This window comes from Macaca thibetana, chromosome 14, assembly GCF_024542745.1.
Source record: "Macaca thibetana thibetana isolate TM-01 chromosome 14, ASM2454274v1, whole genome shotgun sequence".
Taxonomy (NCBI): domain Eukaryota; kingdom Metazoa; phylum Chordata; class Mammalia; order Primates; family Cercopithecidae; genus Macaca; species Macaca thibetana.
This window is the reverse complement of record NC_065591.1, coordinates 8,069,164-8,085,334: the sequence shown is the minus strand read 5'-3', so window position 1 is coordinate 8,085,334 and position 16,171 is coordinate 8,069,164. Positions and strand designations below refer to the sequence as shown.

General features: G+C 58.4%; 2 protein-coding genes and 1 long non-coding RNA gene across 3 annotated transcripts; 2 read left to right on the top strand and 1 right to left on the bottom strand.

The window, feature by feature from the left end:
- Positions 1 to 343: 343 nt before the first annotated feature.
- Positions 344 to 9,252, top strand: RAB1B (RAB1B, member RAS oncogene family). Its single transcript, XM_050756821.1, has 6 exons — positions 344 to 480; positions 3,562 to 3,634; positions 3,924 to 4,019; positions 4,132 to 4,227; positions 7,575 to 7,706; positions 7,801 to 9,252. The coding sequence occupies exons 1-6, from the start codon at positions 467 to 469 to the stop codon at positions 7,993 to 7,995; spliced, it is 606 nt and encodes a 201-aa protein (XP_050612778.1). The 5' UTR covers positions 344 to 466; the 3' UTR covers positions 7,996 to 9,252.
- LOC126935438 (uncharacterized) lies at positions 8,600 to 11,589 on the bottom strand. The gene is made up of 2 exons (XR_007719243.1): positions 11,361 to 11,589; positions 8,600 to 9,453 (listed from the first exon to the last, which is right to left on the bottom strand). It is a non-coding gene; the product is annotated as an uncharacterized LOC126935438 (long non-coding RNA).
- On the top strand, positions 9,901 to 15,921 carry CNIH2 (cornichon family AMPA receptor auxiliary protein 2). The gene is made up of 6 exons (XM_050756825.1): positions 9,901 to 10,263; positions 13,987 to 14,055; positions 14,458 to 14,505; positions 14,764 to 14,876; positions 14,977 to 15,120; positions 15,288 to 15,921. Exons 1-6 carry the CDS (start codon positions 10,183 to 10,185, stop codon positions 15,313 to 15,315), a joined length of 483 nt encoding a protein of 160 aa, XP_050612782.1. The 5' UTR covers positions 9,901 to 10,182; the 3' UTR covers positions 15,316 to 15,921.
- Positions 15,922 to 16,171: the final 250 nt, after the last annotated feature.

Here is a 16,171-nt window from a genome sequence, read left to right as displayed (position 1 = left end):
CATGTGAACTTTTACTAGTCTTGCTAGATCCCACATTCTCATTTAATGTTCACAACGTGGGTATTGGCAGGGTAAGGATGACTGTCTCCGTCAGACAGATGTGAAACGTGCCAAGCCCAGCTCTAAACTGAGCTTTTTAAACACCGAGACGCCGTCAGGCTTTCCAGCACCGTGCTCAAGCCTAGGTGCGTCCGGCGTGCAAACTACAAGCCCCAGAAGGCAATGCGCCAGTAGTGATGGGAGTGGGCGCGGAGGCACGGGCTCCCCGACTACGCCTGCGCAGCGGGGCTGAGTTGGAGAACGTCTCAGACTACAAGTTCCGAGAACCAGCGCGGCGAGGCCTGAGAAGAGGACGTTTGCGCCTGCGCGTCGCGGGCGGGGCCTCTGGGGCGGAGCGGCCACCATCTTGGAACGGGAGGCGGAGCAGAGCCGACTGGGAGCGACCGAGCGGGCCGCCGCCGCCGCCATGAACCCCGAATAGTGAGTGAGCCCCGCCCGCGCCGTCCAGCGCAGCCTCGATCCCGAATACGGGGCTGTACGCTTACCGGGGTTGTCTGGCCCGGGTCAGGACTGTGCGGCGCCCCCACATCCGGGTCCCTCTTCCGCTGACCCCCCCCTCACATCCGGGTTCTGCCCCTCCCCCCAGGGGCCCCAGGACCCCGGCTCAACACCCCGAGCTCTCACACCCGGGGCCCAGACGTGGCGACCCCGAGGGGCAGCTCTTGGAGCCCGAGACACCGGCTCTACCAGGCCTTATCGGTCAGATGACCCCGCAGTCCCGGTCACTTCAGGCCTCAGTTTCCCCACCTGCTGCTTGACAACTGTCCTGGAGTTTGGGAGCCCGTCTTTAGATAGTTTCTGGTCTCGGGTTCAGGCTCGGGCCCTTTAGGTCGGGCAGTGAATCCCTCTACCCTTCTCTTTCTCCTGAAGCACGGCTCCTGGGGCCGGCCCAGAAACTGGCCAACTAAGCGGGAGGCCCCGAAGCGCCGCTTGAGTCCCGTCTCCCGCAGGTCCTCTCTTCCGGGGCTGCCTCCTACCCTTTGCCTGGGTTACGCTGACCTGTCGCTCCCGACGGTCCGTCCTTTCCCGCCTTCTCCTCGCTTTTGCTCAGGCCCCCAACGCCACCGTCGCACCCCTTCCCTTGGCTGTCACACTGCTTGTGAAGTTTAGATGAGTATGGAATTTGCTCTCCCCCTTCCAGCGGGATTCTCTGGTCCTCAAACTCTCCTCACTCTTGGTCACTCCCTCTGCGGGTAGGTGGCCCACATCTCATGCCCAGGACTAATAGTTTTCCCCAAGTATCAGTTATCTTCTTCCTTTTCTGCCACTTCCTTTTTCTCCTCCACATCCAGGTCTCAGATTTCCTTGGGGAAGGGTGAAGCTCTGAGCTGGATTGGGAGGGGAACAGAGAAGGGAACCAGCAGGCTCTCGCAGGGACTTTGGAGTCTGACAAACCTGGTTTGAGTCTTAAAGCGAAAAACTGTGTAAGTTAGGGCAAGTCACTTCCCTTCTCTGGCCTCTGGTTTCCTCATTAGTTGACAATGATAAAACTGACTTCATTGGAGTGTTGTGAAGATTAAATGAGATGATGCATTTGAAGTACTTCACACAGGGAACTCAACTGTGTGACTTCACACAGTCACAAGTTGCAACTCAATATTATTAAATGTGATTACCTTTTACCTTTTTTTTTTTTTTTTTTTTTTGAGACAGGGTCTCTCTCTGTCACCCAGGCTGGAGTACAGTGGCACGATCATGGCTCACTGCAGTCTCCAACTCTTGGGCTCAAGCGTTCCTCCTGCCTTGTCCTCCTGAGTAGCTGGGAATACAGAGGTACACCACCACATCTGGCACATTTTTAAATTTTTTGTAAAGACAGGGTCTCCATCTGTTTCCCAGCCTGGTCTCAAATTCTTGGGCTCAAATGATCCTTGTGCCTCGGGCTCCCAAAATGTTGGGATTACAGGTGTCAGCCACTGCACCCAGCCTTAAGTGCAATTTTCATTGCAACTTGACCACCTCTTCCTGGTGACTTCATAACAGGTTTTTTGTTGTTTCCAAAGAGATGGGGTGGACTGGGCGCGGTGGCTTACGCCTGTAATTCCAGCACTTTGGGAGGCTGAGGCGGGTGGATCACGAGGTCAGAAGATCGAGACCATCCTGGCCAACATGATGAAACCCCATCTCTACTAAAAATACAAAAATTAGCCAAGTGTCGTGGCACGTGCCTGTAATCCCAGCTACTCTGGAGGCTGAGGCGGGAGAATCACTTGAACCCGGGAGTTGGAGGTTGCAGTGAGCTGAGATCGTGCCACTGCACTCCAGCCTGGTGACAGAGTGAGACTCCATTTCAAAAAAAAGAGAGAGAGACAGGGTCGTGCTACATCACCCAGGCTGGTCATGTACTCCTGGGCTCCAGGGATCCTCCTCCTGCTTCACCCTCCCCAGTAGCTGGGACCACAGGCACACCCCACAGCACCCGGCCATCAGTCTCTTTACATGGGTTTTTCACTTAACAAGTTCTAGACTGTGCCCTGGGTTCTACTTCTGGGGCCTCCCCTGCCAAGCCAGGCATACCACAGGTCATGTACTGGGGATTCCCTAAATAGCCCCTACTGTACCAAACCATGAAGTCTCAGAAATCAGGGTAGGATACCCAGCTCTGTCGCCTTGGCAGGTCACGTCCCTCTCTGTGTCTTGATTTCTTTCTCCATAAAGTGAGAATTTAGACTCAGCAAGCTGAGAGCCCTTTGGGCTAGCTTTTTCTGGAGGGGGGCATCAGCCCTCCCTGACCGGGACTGGTGGGAAGATCTGGTGAGCACCATAGTATTCTAAACCAAAGGATGACCAGGCTCACCCCTGTAATCCCAGCACTTTTAGAGGCCAAGGCAGGTGAATCGATTGAACTCAGGAGTTTGAGACCAGCCTGGGCAACATAGTGAGACCCCGTCTCTACAAAACATAAAAAGAGTAGCCAGGGGCTGGATGTGGTGGCTCACACGTGTAATCCCAGCACTTTGGGAGGCCAAGGCAGGTGGATCACCTGAGGTCAGGAGTTTGAGACGAGCCTGGCCAACATGGTGAAACCCTGTCTCTACTAAAAATACAAAACTTAGCCAGGCATGGTGGCAGGTGCCTGTAATCCCAGCTACTCGGGAGGCCGAGACAGGAGAATTGCTTGAACCTGGCAGGCGGAGGTTGCAGTGAGCCAAGATCACGCCATTGCACTCCAGCCTGGGCAACAAGAGCGAAACTCCATCTCAGAAAAAAAAAAAAAAAAAAAAAGATGAGTTAGAAGTGGTAGTGGACACCTGAAGTCCCAGCTACTCGGGAGGCTGAGGTGGGAAGATCACTTTGAGCCTGCGAGGTAGAAGCTGCAGTGAGCCGTGATCACTTCAGTGCACTGCAGCCTGGGTTACAGAGTGAGACCTTATTGCTAAAAAAAATAAAAATAAACCAAGGGATGCCTCGTGGGGTGGGGGAATCCTCTAATTGTGACTCCAGGATGATGGTAGGTGGGCTCCCTGCCTCCCTTCACGCCTTCCCATCCTCTCTCTCCAGTGACTACCTGTTTAAGCTGCTTTTGATTGGCGACTCAGGCGTGGGCAAGTCATGCCTGCTCCTGCGGTTTGCTGTGAGTAAGAAGCCTCCCATACCATCTACCCGGGGTCCTGACTGGCAGCTGGGGGGAGAAGGGACCACCCAGAGCACAGTAGTCGCAAGATCTGGGAACCAGGGGTGAAGCTGTAAGACCTGCCAGCAGCACATCTGCCCTGAACAAGACACAGGGCTGGCCAGCTGGGTGCTGGGAATTGGGGCTTGGTGATTAGGAGACCCCGCTGGGGCTGGAAGCTGGAGGGAGGCTTTCCAAGTGGGCCTCACCTCATTTACTCCCATCATTTCACTGGCCCCTGAACTTCCAGGATGACACGTACACAGAGAGCTACATCAGCACCATCGGGGTGGACTTCAAGATCCGAACCATCGAGCTGGATGGCAAAACTATCAAACTTCAGATCGTGAGTGTCGCTCTTCCCAAAATCCCTGGTACAGAGGTGTCCGCCTTGGGAGGGAAGGGACTCTGGGAATCTGGACCCCAGCTGACCTGCTCCTCTGCCTACTGTCTCCTAGTGGGACACAGCGGGCCAGGAACGGTTCCGGACCATCACTTCCAGCTACTACCGGGGGGCTCATGGCATCATCGTGGTGTATGACGTCACTGACCAGGTACTCCTGGACTAGCCATCCTCAGCTTGGCCTCCTTAGCCTTAGGTCTTTGACTCTTCTTTTTCCTCCTTCCATCTTCTCTTTCCTAATGCTTCCTGGAAAAGACACTGTACTTGTCTGCTTGCGGGAACTAACTAGGAAAAAGAAAAAAATAGGTGACTGTACTTGGACTCATTTCACAAGGAAGGAAACAACCACAGAAATAGATCCTCCCAAGGCCCTGTTGCAGGTTCTGGCAGGACAAGCCCTCACACCTTCCCTCCCCGCCAAGCCAAACTTACCACCTTATTGTAGACCTTCTGGGCACCTGCATGTTATGGGAGTTTAGTCAGGCGGTTGGCTGCTATGATGGGTCTGTGGCTTCCTGTGTGAAGACACAGTGCAGGGGGACAATTAGAGGGCCTTAGACAAAGAAGTGAGGAGGCTTGAGCTCTGGGCCCAATGCAAGCAGAGATCCAGAAGCTCTGTGCCTCCAGCAGCAGTGTTAGTCCCATGTGACTGACAGTGGTGGTAGCAAGAGCCGAAAATGGTTCCATGAAACCTTATAGTTTACAGAACCTGGCCCAGCCCTCAGATTGCCTCTGATGCTCAGAAGAGGTCTGTGTTATGTTCCCATCACACAGGTGAGGAGTTGGGCTCAGGATGGTGAGGTGACTTGCCGAGGGTCCTTCGGCTAGTCCAGTGGCAGAGACAGAAAACCTGGATGGCTCATTCCACCTGCTTTGTGTTTTTCTACCAAATGTTGTTGCTTAACAGGGCCGAGCCCTGGGGATGAGGAGAAGCTTAAATCAGCCGTGGGCTGGTAAGAGTCCCTGTCTGAGGAGCAGCCGGGCTCTTTAGCTCACCAGGGACTCATGATGTCCTCAGCTCTGGACGAGCTGTGGGGAAGCTACATACCACCCAGACAGGTTACCAGGGCCCACCTGACTGCCATCTATCCAGTGACCTCATTTCAGCAGATTGACCTCTCGTGGCTTTGAACTCTGTTCTCTTCTCTCTCCTTGAAAAGTGTACCGTCCCCAGCTCCTCAGTCTCCTGCAGCACTTGATTCTCTATTGTCAGTGTCTGTTTGCTGGTTTGTCCGGTGCTGCCTCCCATCACCCTGTGTTTGGTGCTTCCCGACTGCCCTGGACTCTCCTCCTTACTCTGGTGCATGACTGGGGCCACTCTGTGGCTTGCTTCTGCCTTGTCTTCTGTGATTCCTGCATCTAACAGCTGTGGCTGTGGCTTCCCTCCTCTGTCCGTGTCTACGCTGGCACTTTGTGTCTGTGTTAATTCTGATCTTCATGATCTTCTCTAGTAAACTAAATGGTGGGGTTTGTGTTTTCCAGATGAGGAAACTTGCTTGGAGAGGTGTTAAGTAACTTGCCTCCGGTCTCACAGGAAGGGCAAAGCCAGTTTTGGAGGGCTCTTGGCTTTTGAGCACACCCTTTCCCCCGCCTCAAGCAGTCTCTGCAGAACTCAGATGTCCAGCACTGGCCTCACTGTCTCTCCCCAAACCAGCGTCTCCATCCACATTTTTAATACTTTTATTTTAAAACGTGGGGTCTCGCTCTGTCACCCAGACTGCAGTGCAGTGGTGTGATCATAGCTCGTTGTAACCTCAACCTCCTGGGCTTAAGGGATCCTCCTGCCTCAGCCTATAGGTGCACACCACCATGCCCAGCTGCATCCCCATCTTTGTGACACAATTCTTACCAGGCTGACCAGAAAACTCTTCCCTCCCCCATCCAGTCAGTCTCAAGTCCCCTCTGTTCTCTCCCCATCATCTTCCTCAAATCTGTTTTCTCATGATAATAGCAGTCATGAGGATAATAGCAGCTCTTGCCAGGTAAGCACTTGTTATGAGACAAGCCTGCGTTCATTCTCTTCATGCTCACAGCAGCCCTTCTGGGAGGTACTGTTTCTAGAAATGAGGAAACTGAGGCTCACAGTGGTCAGGGGACATACCTGAGGTCACACAGTAAATGGCTGAGCCAGGCCTTCAGCAGCGGTGGTCTAAATCCTGTGTGCATCCCTGGCTTGGTGCACATTCTCTTCCCTGGGTTATTCCAACCATTCCCAGTTGGTCTGCATCTTGCTGGTCTGATCTGGCCTCTGTCTCCTGTCAGGACTAGCTTTCCAGAGCACAGGTGTGATCTTGCTGCTTCTGGCCCGAGAAAACGCCCACTGGCTCCTGGTTGTCCAAGACTTAGCCAGGCTGAGACAGTCTGTGCTCTGGCCTCTCCCCATTCCCCGCTCTGTCCTCCCCCGTCCCCTCTCCCCTTTCCCCCTCTCCCCTTTCCCCCTCTCCCCTTTCCCCCCTCCCCTTTCCCCCTCTCCACTTTCCCCCTCCCTATTGAGTGCATCCCAGCAACATTCCACTTCCTCCCATTCCCCAGAGACATCATGCCCCTCCCATTCAGTGACCTGGCACATGCTGGCTCCCCAGCTGGCACCTCTCCTGCACAAGGCCAGTTCCCACCTGCAGGCTTAGGCCTGCTGTTGCTCCCACCTCAAGCAGAGGTGGTCTGGGGGCTCCCCGGTCCCTGCCTTCTAACCTGTTTTGCCCTTGTGTGTGGCCTGGTCTATTCCTCTGCTGTCCCATGAATGTGTTAGGGCAGGACTCAGGTATGATTTCCCCCTTTGTCCCCAGCACTTAGTGCAGGACCCAACTTGGAACATGGCAAGAGTTTGAGCCAGTCTAAGTTTGAGCCAGTGTGATGTCATCAGGTCTCTGGCTCCTAAGGAGGAAAAGTGGCACTAGCTTGAGCACTTTCCTGAAAGTCCTGTCCTTTGTGTGTGGGGTAGGGGCAAGCTGCTGGAAGAGTCTGAAGCCGGGTCATAAGGCTGTTGGTGCCAAAAGTAGGATGAATTTTAGGCTGTTCCCAGGAGTCCTGTCTCGCCATGGGCCAGGGCCGCCTCTGAGAGGACCCTCGACCTCCTGCGCTCCAAGGCTACAAACCTTAAAGGGATTTTCAGGCCACGGTGGGAACTGTAACTCTTGCAGACCTGTTACTCTCTGTTCCTGTCTCCCCTCCACTCTCTCTTTGCTTCTCACATGTGGTTAGGCCTGCAAGTGTCTCGGGCAGAGACAGCTGCAGGGAGCAGAGCTGGCAGGCCTGGGTTGGAGCAGCTGTTGAGGTGCTAGGGCAGCTGGCAGGCTGCTGGGGCTCTTCTGGGTCTTGGATGGAGGAGGGCAGGGAGGAAGGTTCAGCCTGGAGCAGAGGGCTTCCTCTGCATCCCTGAGCCGAGGACTCAGGGGGCCCAGAGCTGTACTGTTCCCCTCAGAGAAGGTCTTGTTCTCCAGGTCTGGGGTAGGGGTGACAGTTGGGAGCAAAATAACTTTGGCCCCTGGCCCCCTCTAGGAGTCCTATGCCAACGTGAAGCAGTGGCTGCAGGAGATTGACCGCTACGCCAGTGAGAACGTTAATAAGCTCCTGGTGGGCAACAAGAGCGACCTCACCACCAAGAAGGTGGTGGACAACACCACAGCCAAGGTAGCAGATGGGCCGGTCTGCCTGGGCTGGGGGCGCTGGGGCCTCCTGCCCCTCACCCTGCTCTCCCCTCCTCTTCTCTCCTCTCCCTTGTCAGGAGTTTGCGGACTCTCTGGGCATCCCCTTCTTGGAGACAAGTGCCAAGAACGCCACCAATGTCGAGCAGGCGTTCATGACCATGGCTGCCGAGATCAAAAAGCGGATGGGGCCCGGAGCAGCCTCCGGGGGCGAGCGGCCCAATCTCAAGATCGACAGCACCCCTGTAAAGCCGGCTGGCGGTGGCTGTTGCTAGGAGGGGCACATGGAGTGGGACAGGAGGGGGCACCTTCTCCAGATGATGTCCCTGGGGGGGTGCAGGAGGTGCCTCCCTCTCCCTCTCCTGGGGCATTTGAGTCTGTGGCTTTGGGGTGTCCTGGGCTCCCCATCTCCCTCTGGCCCATCTGCCTGCTGCCCTGAGCCCCAGTTCTGTCAAGAGTCCCTAAGGGAGGACACTCAGGACCTGTGGTCAGGCAGGGCAGGGGCCTGCTCTGCTGCTGCCTCTAGGTGACTTTCCAAGATGCCCCCCTACACACCTTTCTTTGGAACGAGGGCTCTTCTGTCGGTCTCCCTTCCACCCCCATGTATGCTGCACTGGGTTTCTCTCCTTCCCCTTCTTCCTGCTCTCCTTCTGCCCAAGAGCTGAGGTCTCCCCGGCCTCTACTGCCCTGGCTGCAGTCAGTGCCCAGGGCCAGGAGAGTGGCCAGGGGATCCAGGACCTGGGATCCAGGGCCCTGGGCTGGACCTCAGGACAGGCATGGAGACCACAGGGGCCTAGCAGCCCACCCTTTCCTCTCCCCACTGCCTCCTTTCCCCTCCCACACTCCCAGCTCGAGCCGTCCAGCTGTGGTGGGGTCTGAGTATATCTAGGACGGGTGGGTGGGTAGCCGCACTGGGCTTGTGTCTTGAGCCTGGAGGGAGTCTGCTCCTGCCGCCCTCTGCCCTTCCAGAGACAGACCCGTGCGCTGCCTGCCCAGTGTGCCCCTTTGTCCCCACGTCAGGCAGAGGCGGAAGGCCCACTGTGCCAGAGGCTGGGCACCAGCCTTAACCTTCTGCTAGCACCTCCTCCCCTTCCCCGAGGCAGCACATCTGGCTCACTCTCCCCTGGGTCTCTGGAGCCCACCAGGGAAGGCCCTCATCCCCTGCCGCTACTTCTCTGGGGAATATGGGTTCCATCCGGGGTTGGGGGCCTCTCTGCTCATCCACTCTGCACCCAGGATCCTAGTCCCCTGCCCTCTGGCACAGCTGCTTCCTGCAGGAAAGCAAGTCTTTGGTCTCCCTGAGCAGCCATGTCCCTCGTGCTGTCTCTTGCCTGTCCCACCTGTGCCCTGCCCTCCAGCTTGTATTTAAGTCCCTGGGCTGCCCCTTGGGGTGCCCCCCCGCTCCCAGGTTCCCCTCTGGTGTCATGTCAGGCATTTTGCAAGGAAAAGCCACTTGGGGAAAGATGGAAAAGGACAAAAAAATTAATAAATTTCCATTGGCCCTCGGGTGAGCTGAGGGTTTTTGCAAGGAAGTTGTGGTGGACAAGTGTGGTCTCTGGTCCAGCCTTGGGGTGGGGGGATGGAACTGGAACCCTGGGCTTGATGGGGTGCACGGGGGTCCTGGCTTGGTTTCTGCATCTTAAGGCTGCTGGTGAAAGCCCTTGACCCCGTTTCCTGGGGCCAGGAAAGCTGCTTGTGCTTCTGTGGTCTGTCCCCAAGGGCCCAGCACCGTTCTGTCAGGGAGAGAGAGGGCGGCCATCAGCTCATACCTGGTGTGCCGCCGCCAACTCCCACGGGGGACACGGCAGAGGTGTGGGGTCGTGCAGCCTCTGAAAGGGCCCCCACTGCACCTGGCCCGACCTCCTTCGGCGCCCCCCAAAACCCCGCTGCCCCCATTCAGCCCATGTCCTCGCTTCGCTGTGTGTCCCAGCCAGGTGCTTCTGCCGCCTCCGACAGTGACAAGTGCCTCGCACTTCAGCCTCTGCCCTGCGCGCCCGCCCGAGGGGGCCGAGTGCGGCTGTGCCGGTGGCTGGAGTGCCTAGGGGTGCGGGGTGCCGAGGGGGACGGCCGCGGGCTCGTCGGGGCTGGGGGTGGCGCCCGAACCGGGCGGGCAGACGAGGGGCGCGCGGAGACCCAGCCCCGCCCGAGGCCGCTCGCGCGGCGGCCCCGCCCCCGGCTCCGCCCCGCCGGCTTCGCGGGCTGGAGAGCGAGGGAGCCGCGGGCGAGGGATCGCAGGATGAGCGATCGCGGCCCGGGCAGCCAGCAGCGGACGCGCCCCCCGAGCCCACCGGCCCGCGCCCCGCGCCCCCCACGGCCCCGCGGTCCCGGTCCCGGCCGCATCGCCCACCTCCCCCGAGCCCCACGGGCCATGCCCGGCCGGCCCTAAGCGCGGGCCGGGGGGCGTCCCCTTGCGCCCGGGCCCCGCGCTGGCGCCCCCCGGGCCGCCGCCCGGCGCGGGGGCCATGGCGTTCACCTTCGCCGCGTTCTGCTACATGCTCACCCTGGTGCTGTGCGCCTCCCTCATCTTCTTTGTCATCTGGCACGTAAGGCCGGGCTGGGGCTGGGGGCGGGGTGGGGGGCAGGGGCCACACGGAGCTGGAGGGACCCAGGGCGGGTGGTCTCAGAGCCCCGGGGAAACTTGCTATCCCCCAGCAGTCGGCTTGTCGGCTTCGCCCCCATTAACACCCCCCATGGTCGGCTTTCTTCCCAGGGCCCCCCTTCCTTCGCCGCCCCCGCCTGTCTGTATGTCAGTCGGTCCCTGACCCCCTCCTCTGCCCCCGTCCTCTGCCCCATGCAGCCCGTGAGGTGGGGGGTGGAATTCTGGAATTTTTGCTCCTTTACCTTCTTCTACGTCCCCCGCCCCCCCACAACCATCCAGCTGCCTCCATTAGTCCGTCGGGCAGTTTGTCTGTCTGCTGCCCCCCCACCCTTTGTGGGTTTTTCCAGCCAGAGTGATGGAGCCGGTTGCTATGGCAACTGCATCTGTTTACAGGACCCACAGATCTCATAGCCCATTAACCCTTTGCCTTCCCAGCCCCCTCCCTGACCAAACAGCACTTGGCTCTCATCAGCCCCCAGAGACCTAGCCCCCACCACCGGCTCACCTTGGGTTTCCCTACCCCTCCTGTTGGGAGCTTCCCAGCCCCTCAGGTTTCCTCTCCATTTTTCAGCTTCCCTCCTCTTCCTGCCCCCCTTCCCCTTTGTCTCACATACCCCTTGGCCTGTCCCTCACCCTGGCCTAGCCTCACACCTGGTTCTTCAAAATGTCCATTCCTCATCCTACTTCCGACCCATCGCTTCCCCCAGGCTCCCTTCTCCTCCCCTCCCAGCCCCTCTCCTCCAGGGCCTCCTCTGCCTGGCTCCCTTCCCCTCACTACAAAACTATCAATCAGCCTCCAGCTGGTTGTTGGGGGCCCCTGGCCCCACTTTACTGCCCTCCCTCCCCACCCCCACCCAAACCCCGTGCCTGTCTCTGTAACAGCCTGCCCAGCTTGGCCCTGGTCGGCTCAGCTCAGCATTCTCTGCCCACACCTACCTCCCGCGCACACCTCCCTGATTGTCATTCCCTTTCGGGGGTCCTCTTACCCCTCCCTCAATCCCATTTCCCATAACCCTTCCCTCCTTCCTCCTAGTGCCTCACCTGCTTCTTTCCCCGGGTTCCCCACTTCCTCTCTCCTTTCTCTTCCTGGGACCTGCTGCCTGCTCCATGGTTCCCCCTGCGCTCCCTTTGCCATCCCCTGCCACCTTGCTCTTTGCCATCGGGATTCCATAGACTGACTGAACCTATACTGTGTGAGGAGTGAGCCCCCACAGGCACCTCAGCACACACTCCAGCTCCAGCCCTGTCACTCCCTGGCCTGGCTCTGCTGTCTCCCTGGGTCTTGGTTGCTTTGTCTTTCCCCCCCCTTCCCCCCACCCCGAGTTACTCTATTTTTATTTCTGTGAGGTAGGGGCAGGAGGGCTAGGGTTCTAAGGGCTGAAGGGAGCTGGAGGCCACAGGCTGGGGAATGCAGAGCTGACCAGCTCCTAGGAGAAGGGCTTCTGGAATTCAGGATGCCCCTTTTTGGGGCCTTCCCCACCCAGGGCCTTCCCACAGGCCCTGTGGGGTCCCTGTCCTCAGGGGATTCTCAGCAGTTTTCCATCCACCACACCTGCATTGATGCTTCCCAAAGATCAGGCTCTGGGTGGCTTTGAGGGGGTCAAGGATGAATAAAACCAGACTTTGCCCTTGTGGAGTGCCCAGGCTGGGAGGAAAGGCCCAAGCTTTGAAGAAATGTCTTTGTTCATTCAACAGATATTGATTGAGCACCTATGTGAGGTACTGTGTCCACTCAGCCATTTAACTGGATGATCTTATCTAGTCATTTGTCCTGAGTCTGGTTCCTCACTGGCGAATGTCTGATGTGACCTGTGCACATCAGAGTGCCTAGTGTGGCCTGCTGGGTGGTAGGGGATAGGAGGTGTGGTCCTCAGTCCACAGCTGCTAAGAACTAGACTCTTAACAGGGCAGGACCCCAGATCCCACTCCAGACCCTCAGCCCAGGCCCCAGTGGTTCCTAGGCAACACTGGTGGTGAGTGATGCGTGTCAGCTGTCACCGTGGGGGATTGTTTGTTACGGGGGGCTGAGTCAGCACCAGGCAGCCTGGGGGGTGGGAGGCGCGACGCCTGCCGCCTGCTGGTGATGCCGGCTCTGGGGCACAGACGGCACCCTTCTGCTCCCTGTGGACCCTGTTGCTGTGCGTGCCAAGCGGCGGCTGCCCAGTCAATGAGGAACTGGGTGGGGGGGGTGATCCAGATGGCCCCAGCTCCCTCCAGGAAGCCCATGTTCTTTCTCTCTGAGCCGTCTGGGTTCTGGGATGCCTGGGGGTGGTGGGCCTGCTGCCTCATCCTAGGGCTGGAGCTGATGGGAGGGGATCCCAGCAGGCTCCTCTGCCAGCCCATTTCCCCCAAGTCACCTGTCAGCTCCTCCCAGGCCCATCCCATCATCCCCTCAAACACTTGCTCCCCTGGAGAGTTTCCACCCGTGAGGACACTGCCGTCTGCCAGACACCCTAACACCTGAAGACACCTTAGACTTCTGCCTTCACTTCTCGGCCCTTTGAACCCTCTGGAGTCTGGCTCCTAAAGAGCTGTAGAATCGCATACACGCCTTCCGTCTCCACTACAACTCTCCTCACTCAGACCACCATCAGCCCTGCCCCTAACCCTCCAAACTGTCCCCTTGCTGGTCTGACCTGAGTATGACACAGTGGTTAGGAATTTTAACTCTGGAGTCACACTGGGTTAGAATCCACTAACCAGCTGTGTGACCCTGGACAAGTCACTTAACCTGTCTCAGCTTCCTCATCTGCAAAATAGACATGAAAATAAAACTAGTACCTAAATCATTAGGGTGTAAGCATTAAATGAATTAATCCACATACCTGCCAGCAGGAGCACCACTTAGATCTCAGCTGTGACTGTCAATGAGCTCGGATTTCCTGCCCCACCAATCCTGAGACATGGACCAATCCTAAGACATGGGCCTGACCACCCCACTCTGCTGCTGTGTACTCTTCCATGCCTCCCCACAATGTTTTTGTGTTAGAGTCCAACCTCCTGCTCCAGCCTCACAGGTTGTCCATGTCTGGCTCTGCTGAACTCTCCAGCTCCTCTTCCACCACTCCCTCTTTTCTTCCTGCTCGCCGCGCTGTCATGCCAGCCCCATGAAACCCGCAGCCTCCTGAATGTCTCCTGACCTTTCACCCCTCTGCCATTGCACCTTCTGCTTGAACTGCATTTCCCCCATTTGCTCACCAACACCTACTCCGAGTCGAGCCTGAACTCCCTCACCCTCCACACAGGGTTAAGCACCCACTCCAGGTCCTGTACCCTAAACCCTGATCACCTGGAACGTAGAGTGATCATCCCTCTGGGCGTGGGTTCCTCCCGAGCAGAGGCTGCATCCCAGGCCTCTGGAGCCCCAGTGCTCAGCACAGGGCCTGAGACCTGGTAGGGCAGACACGAGGCCATGTCTTGGGATGTTTCGGAAGGAGGTGTAGTGGACATGGGCCTGAACTGGGCATCCAGACGCTAGGGTTCCCTTCTGGACTGTTGTGATGACCTTGGACCAGGCCCTGCCCCTCCCTGGGCCTCGGTTTCTCCACCTTTGCAACAGGCTCCACCTGGCTGGTCCTCTTCAGTAAACTCCTATCCCACAGAAGGGCTTGGGGGGAAGGTCATAAACTGCTGCCCCAACCCTGACGGGCACTCGCCCCTCCCCCAGATCATAGCCTTTGATGAGCTGCGGACCGACTTCAAGAACCCCATCGACCAGGGGAACCCTGCGCGGGCAGTAAGTGATACATGTGCTGTGCCGAGGTGTGTCTGTCCGTCTTTCCATCTGTCGTAGGCTGGGGGTGGGAGACGGGAAGACGGGGGTGGGGTGGGGGGCCTACGGCCATGCCCCCTTCCTCTCTGTCTCCGCCCCCAGCAAACACCTGGCGCGTGCTCAGGGCCGAGTTCCTCCTGGCGGGGCGGCGGTTGCCAGGCTCTGGGCCGTTGCCTTGGAGACGCGGGTGAAGGCCCCTCCATGGTGACGGTCGCCATGGGGACGGCGCGGCTGCTTCCCGGCCGCGCCGACAGTGCCGCAGAGACCGCTCTGGCGCCCCCTGGCGGCCACATGCGGGGCGGTGGGAGCTGCTCCAGTATCTGCTTCTCTGCCTCCCCCATCGCGGCCTTTTGCTTCCCCCAACAGCGCGAGCGTTTAAAAAACATCGAACGCATCTGCTGCCTCCTGAGGAAGGTCAGTGTCAGGGCTGGGGGCAGGAGGCTCCTAGCCCAGCGCTGTCCCCACTGTCTGTGGCCCAGAACCAGGCCGTCCCCCGCTTTGGGCCTGTTTGATCCACTCTGCTACTTGGGAGGGAGTGGGAAGCCAGAGGCCTTTTAATCTCCAGAGGTCATGGTGGGTGGGCACCTTCCAAACCCCAGCTCCTCTCTGTGCCCTTGAAGCCTGGGTCTGTCATAGCACCAGGCCGCTGACCTCTCACCCTCACTCCCCCAGCTGGTGGTCCCAGAATACTCCATCCACGGCCTCTTCTGTCTGATGTTTCTGTGTGCAGCAGAGTGGGTGACCCTGGGCCTCAACATCCCCCTCCTCTTCTACCACCTCTGGAGGTGAGGGGAGCAGCTGCCTTGGGGAGGCTGAGATGGGGAACAGGGACAGGATGGGGGTGGGAGCCTTGATGGCAGACACTCAAGCCCCTGTCTGCCCCAGGTACTTCCACCGTCCTGCAGATGGCTCTGAGGTCATGTATGATGCGGTCTCCATCATGAATGCTGACATTCTCAACTACTGCCAGAAGGAGTCCTGGTGCAAACTTGCCTTCTACCTGCTCTCCTTCTTCTATTACCTGTACAGGTGAGGCCTTGCCCACAGCAGTCAGAACTCAGGGAAGGGATGCCCCAGCATCACACTTCCAATGCCCTTTGCCCTTGAGGACTGAGGGCAGCCCAGGGTGTGGCCAGGTGGGTAGCTGGGTGGCTGTGTGTGTGCAGGGCTAGGCTCACTGGCTCATCTTCCCACAGTATGGTTTATACGTTGGTGAGTTTCTAAGGGGGAAGCCGGCCAGGGAGTGAGCCCAGAATGGACCGGACGCCTGTGCACCCCCAGCCCTGCCCCTTGGCCGCAGAGGCCTCAGCCCTGGGGAGGGAGGGGGCACTGGTGCCCCCAGCCTCTCCAACCCCCAAACTGCTGCTGCGGGGACCCCCCCACCTTCAGAGCCCTCCCCCTTGGACTAGAGCGGCCGGGCAGAGCTCTAAACAGGGGCAGGGGCTCCTCTGCCAGCCTGTGGGCATGGCAGTCAGTCCTGGAAAGGGCAGGACCTCCGGCCTTGTCCATTTCGGGGGAAACTTGGGCCCTGCCAAGGGGCAGAGCTTGACCCTGGAAATTCTGGGCCACCCCCCTCCACCCCCGCCCTGAGGCTCCCCCTGCAGGTGGGGGGGTACCCGCACCGGGAATGAGCAGGCTCAGCAGGGGGGCACCCCACCCCTAGTCTGCCCTCCCCTCTCCCCCAGGCTCTTTCTCCAGCCCTGTCTCCATCTGCCCCAACCTCAGCCCACCTTGTCTCTTGGACCTATTTTCTATGTCGCCTGGAGGAGTCCGGCACCCCCTCCCCGGCCATTTGTGACAAAATATGAATAAACTACTGCAAATATGTGGGCCCCGGTTCTGCTCCTGGAAAGCTTGAAGAGGAGATGGGGGCCAATTACAGGGACTGTATAGGGGGCAGCCCTAAGCTGAATCCCCAGCCTGGCTTGTCTTACCCCACTAGCCCACAGACCCTGCTGGAGCCCCCCAGAGGGATCAGAGGCCTTCCAGTTCCCCTCAGCAGCCTCCTTCCATCTTCTCTTTCCCAGCTGAGGCTGCTGAAACCCTTACAAGGCAGTATCAAGGCCACCAAAGTCAGGAA

What these genes read in the sequence shown, in the direction of transcription:
- RAB1B (XM_050756821.1), top strand. An exon ending in AAACTATCAAACTTCAGATC is followed by an intron (nt 4,020 to 4,131) that starts GTGAGTGTCGCT and finishes ACTGTCTCCTAG; the next exon opens with TGGGACACAGCGGGCCAGGA. An exon ending in TGTATGACGTCACTGACCAG is followed by an intron (nt 4,228 to 7,574) that starts GTACTCCTGGAC and finishes GGCCCCCTCTAG; the next exon opens with GAGTCCTATGCCAACGTGAA.
- CNIH2 (XM_050756825.1), top strand. Translation starts at nt 10,183, where the DNA reads ATGGCGTTCACCTTCGCCGCGTTCTGCTACATGCTCACCCTGGTGCTG. An exon ending in TCTTCTTTGTCATCTGGCAC is followed by an intron (nt 10,264 to 13,986) that starts GTAAGGCCGGGC and finishes CCCCTCCCCCAG; the next exon opens with ATCATAGCCTTTGATGAGCT. An exon ending in CTCTTCTACCACCTCTGGAG is followed by an intron (nt 14,877 to 14,976) that starts GTGAGGGGAGCA and finishes TGTCTGCCCCAG; the next exon opens with GTACTTCCACCGTCCTGCAG.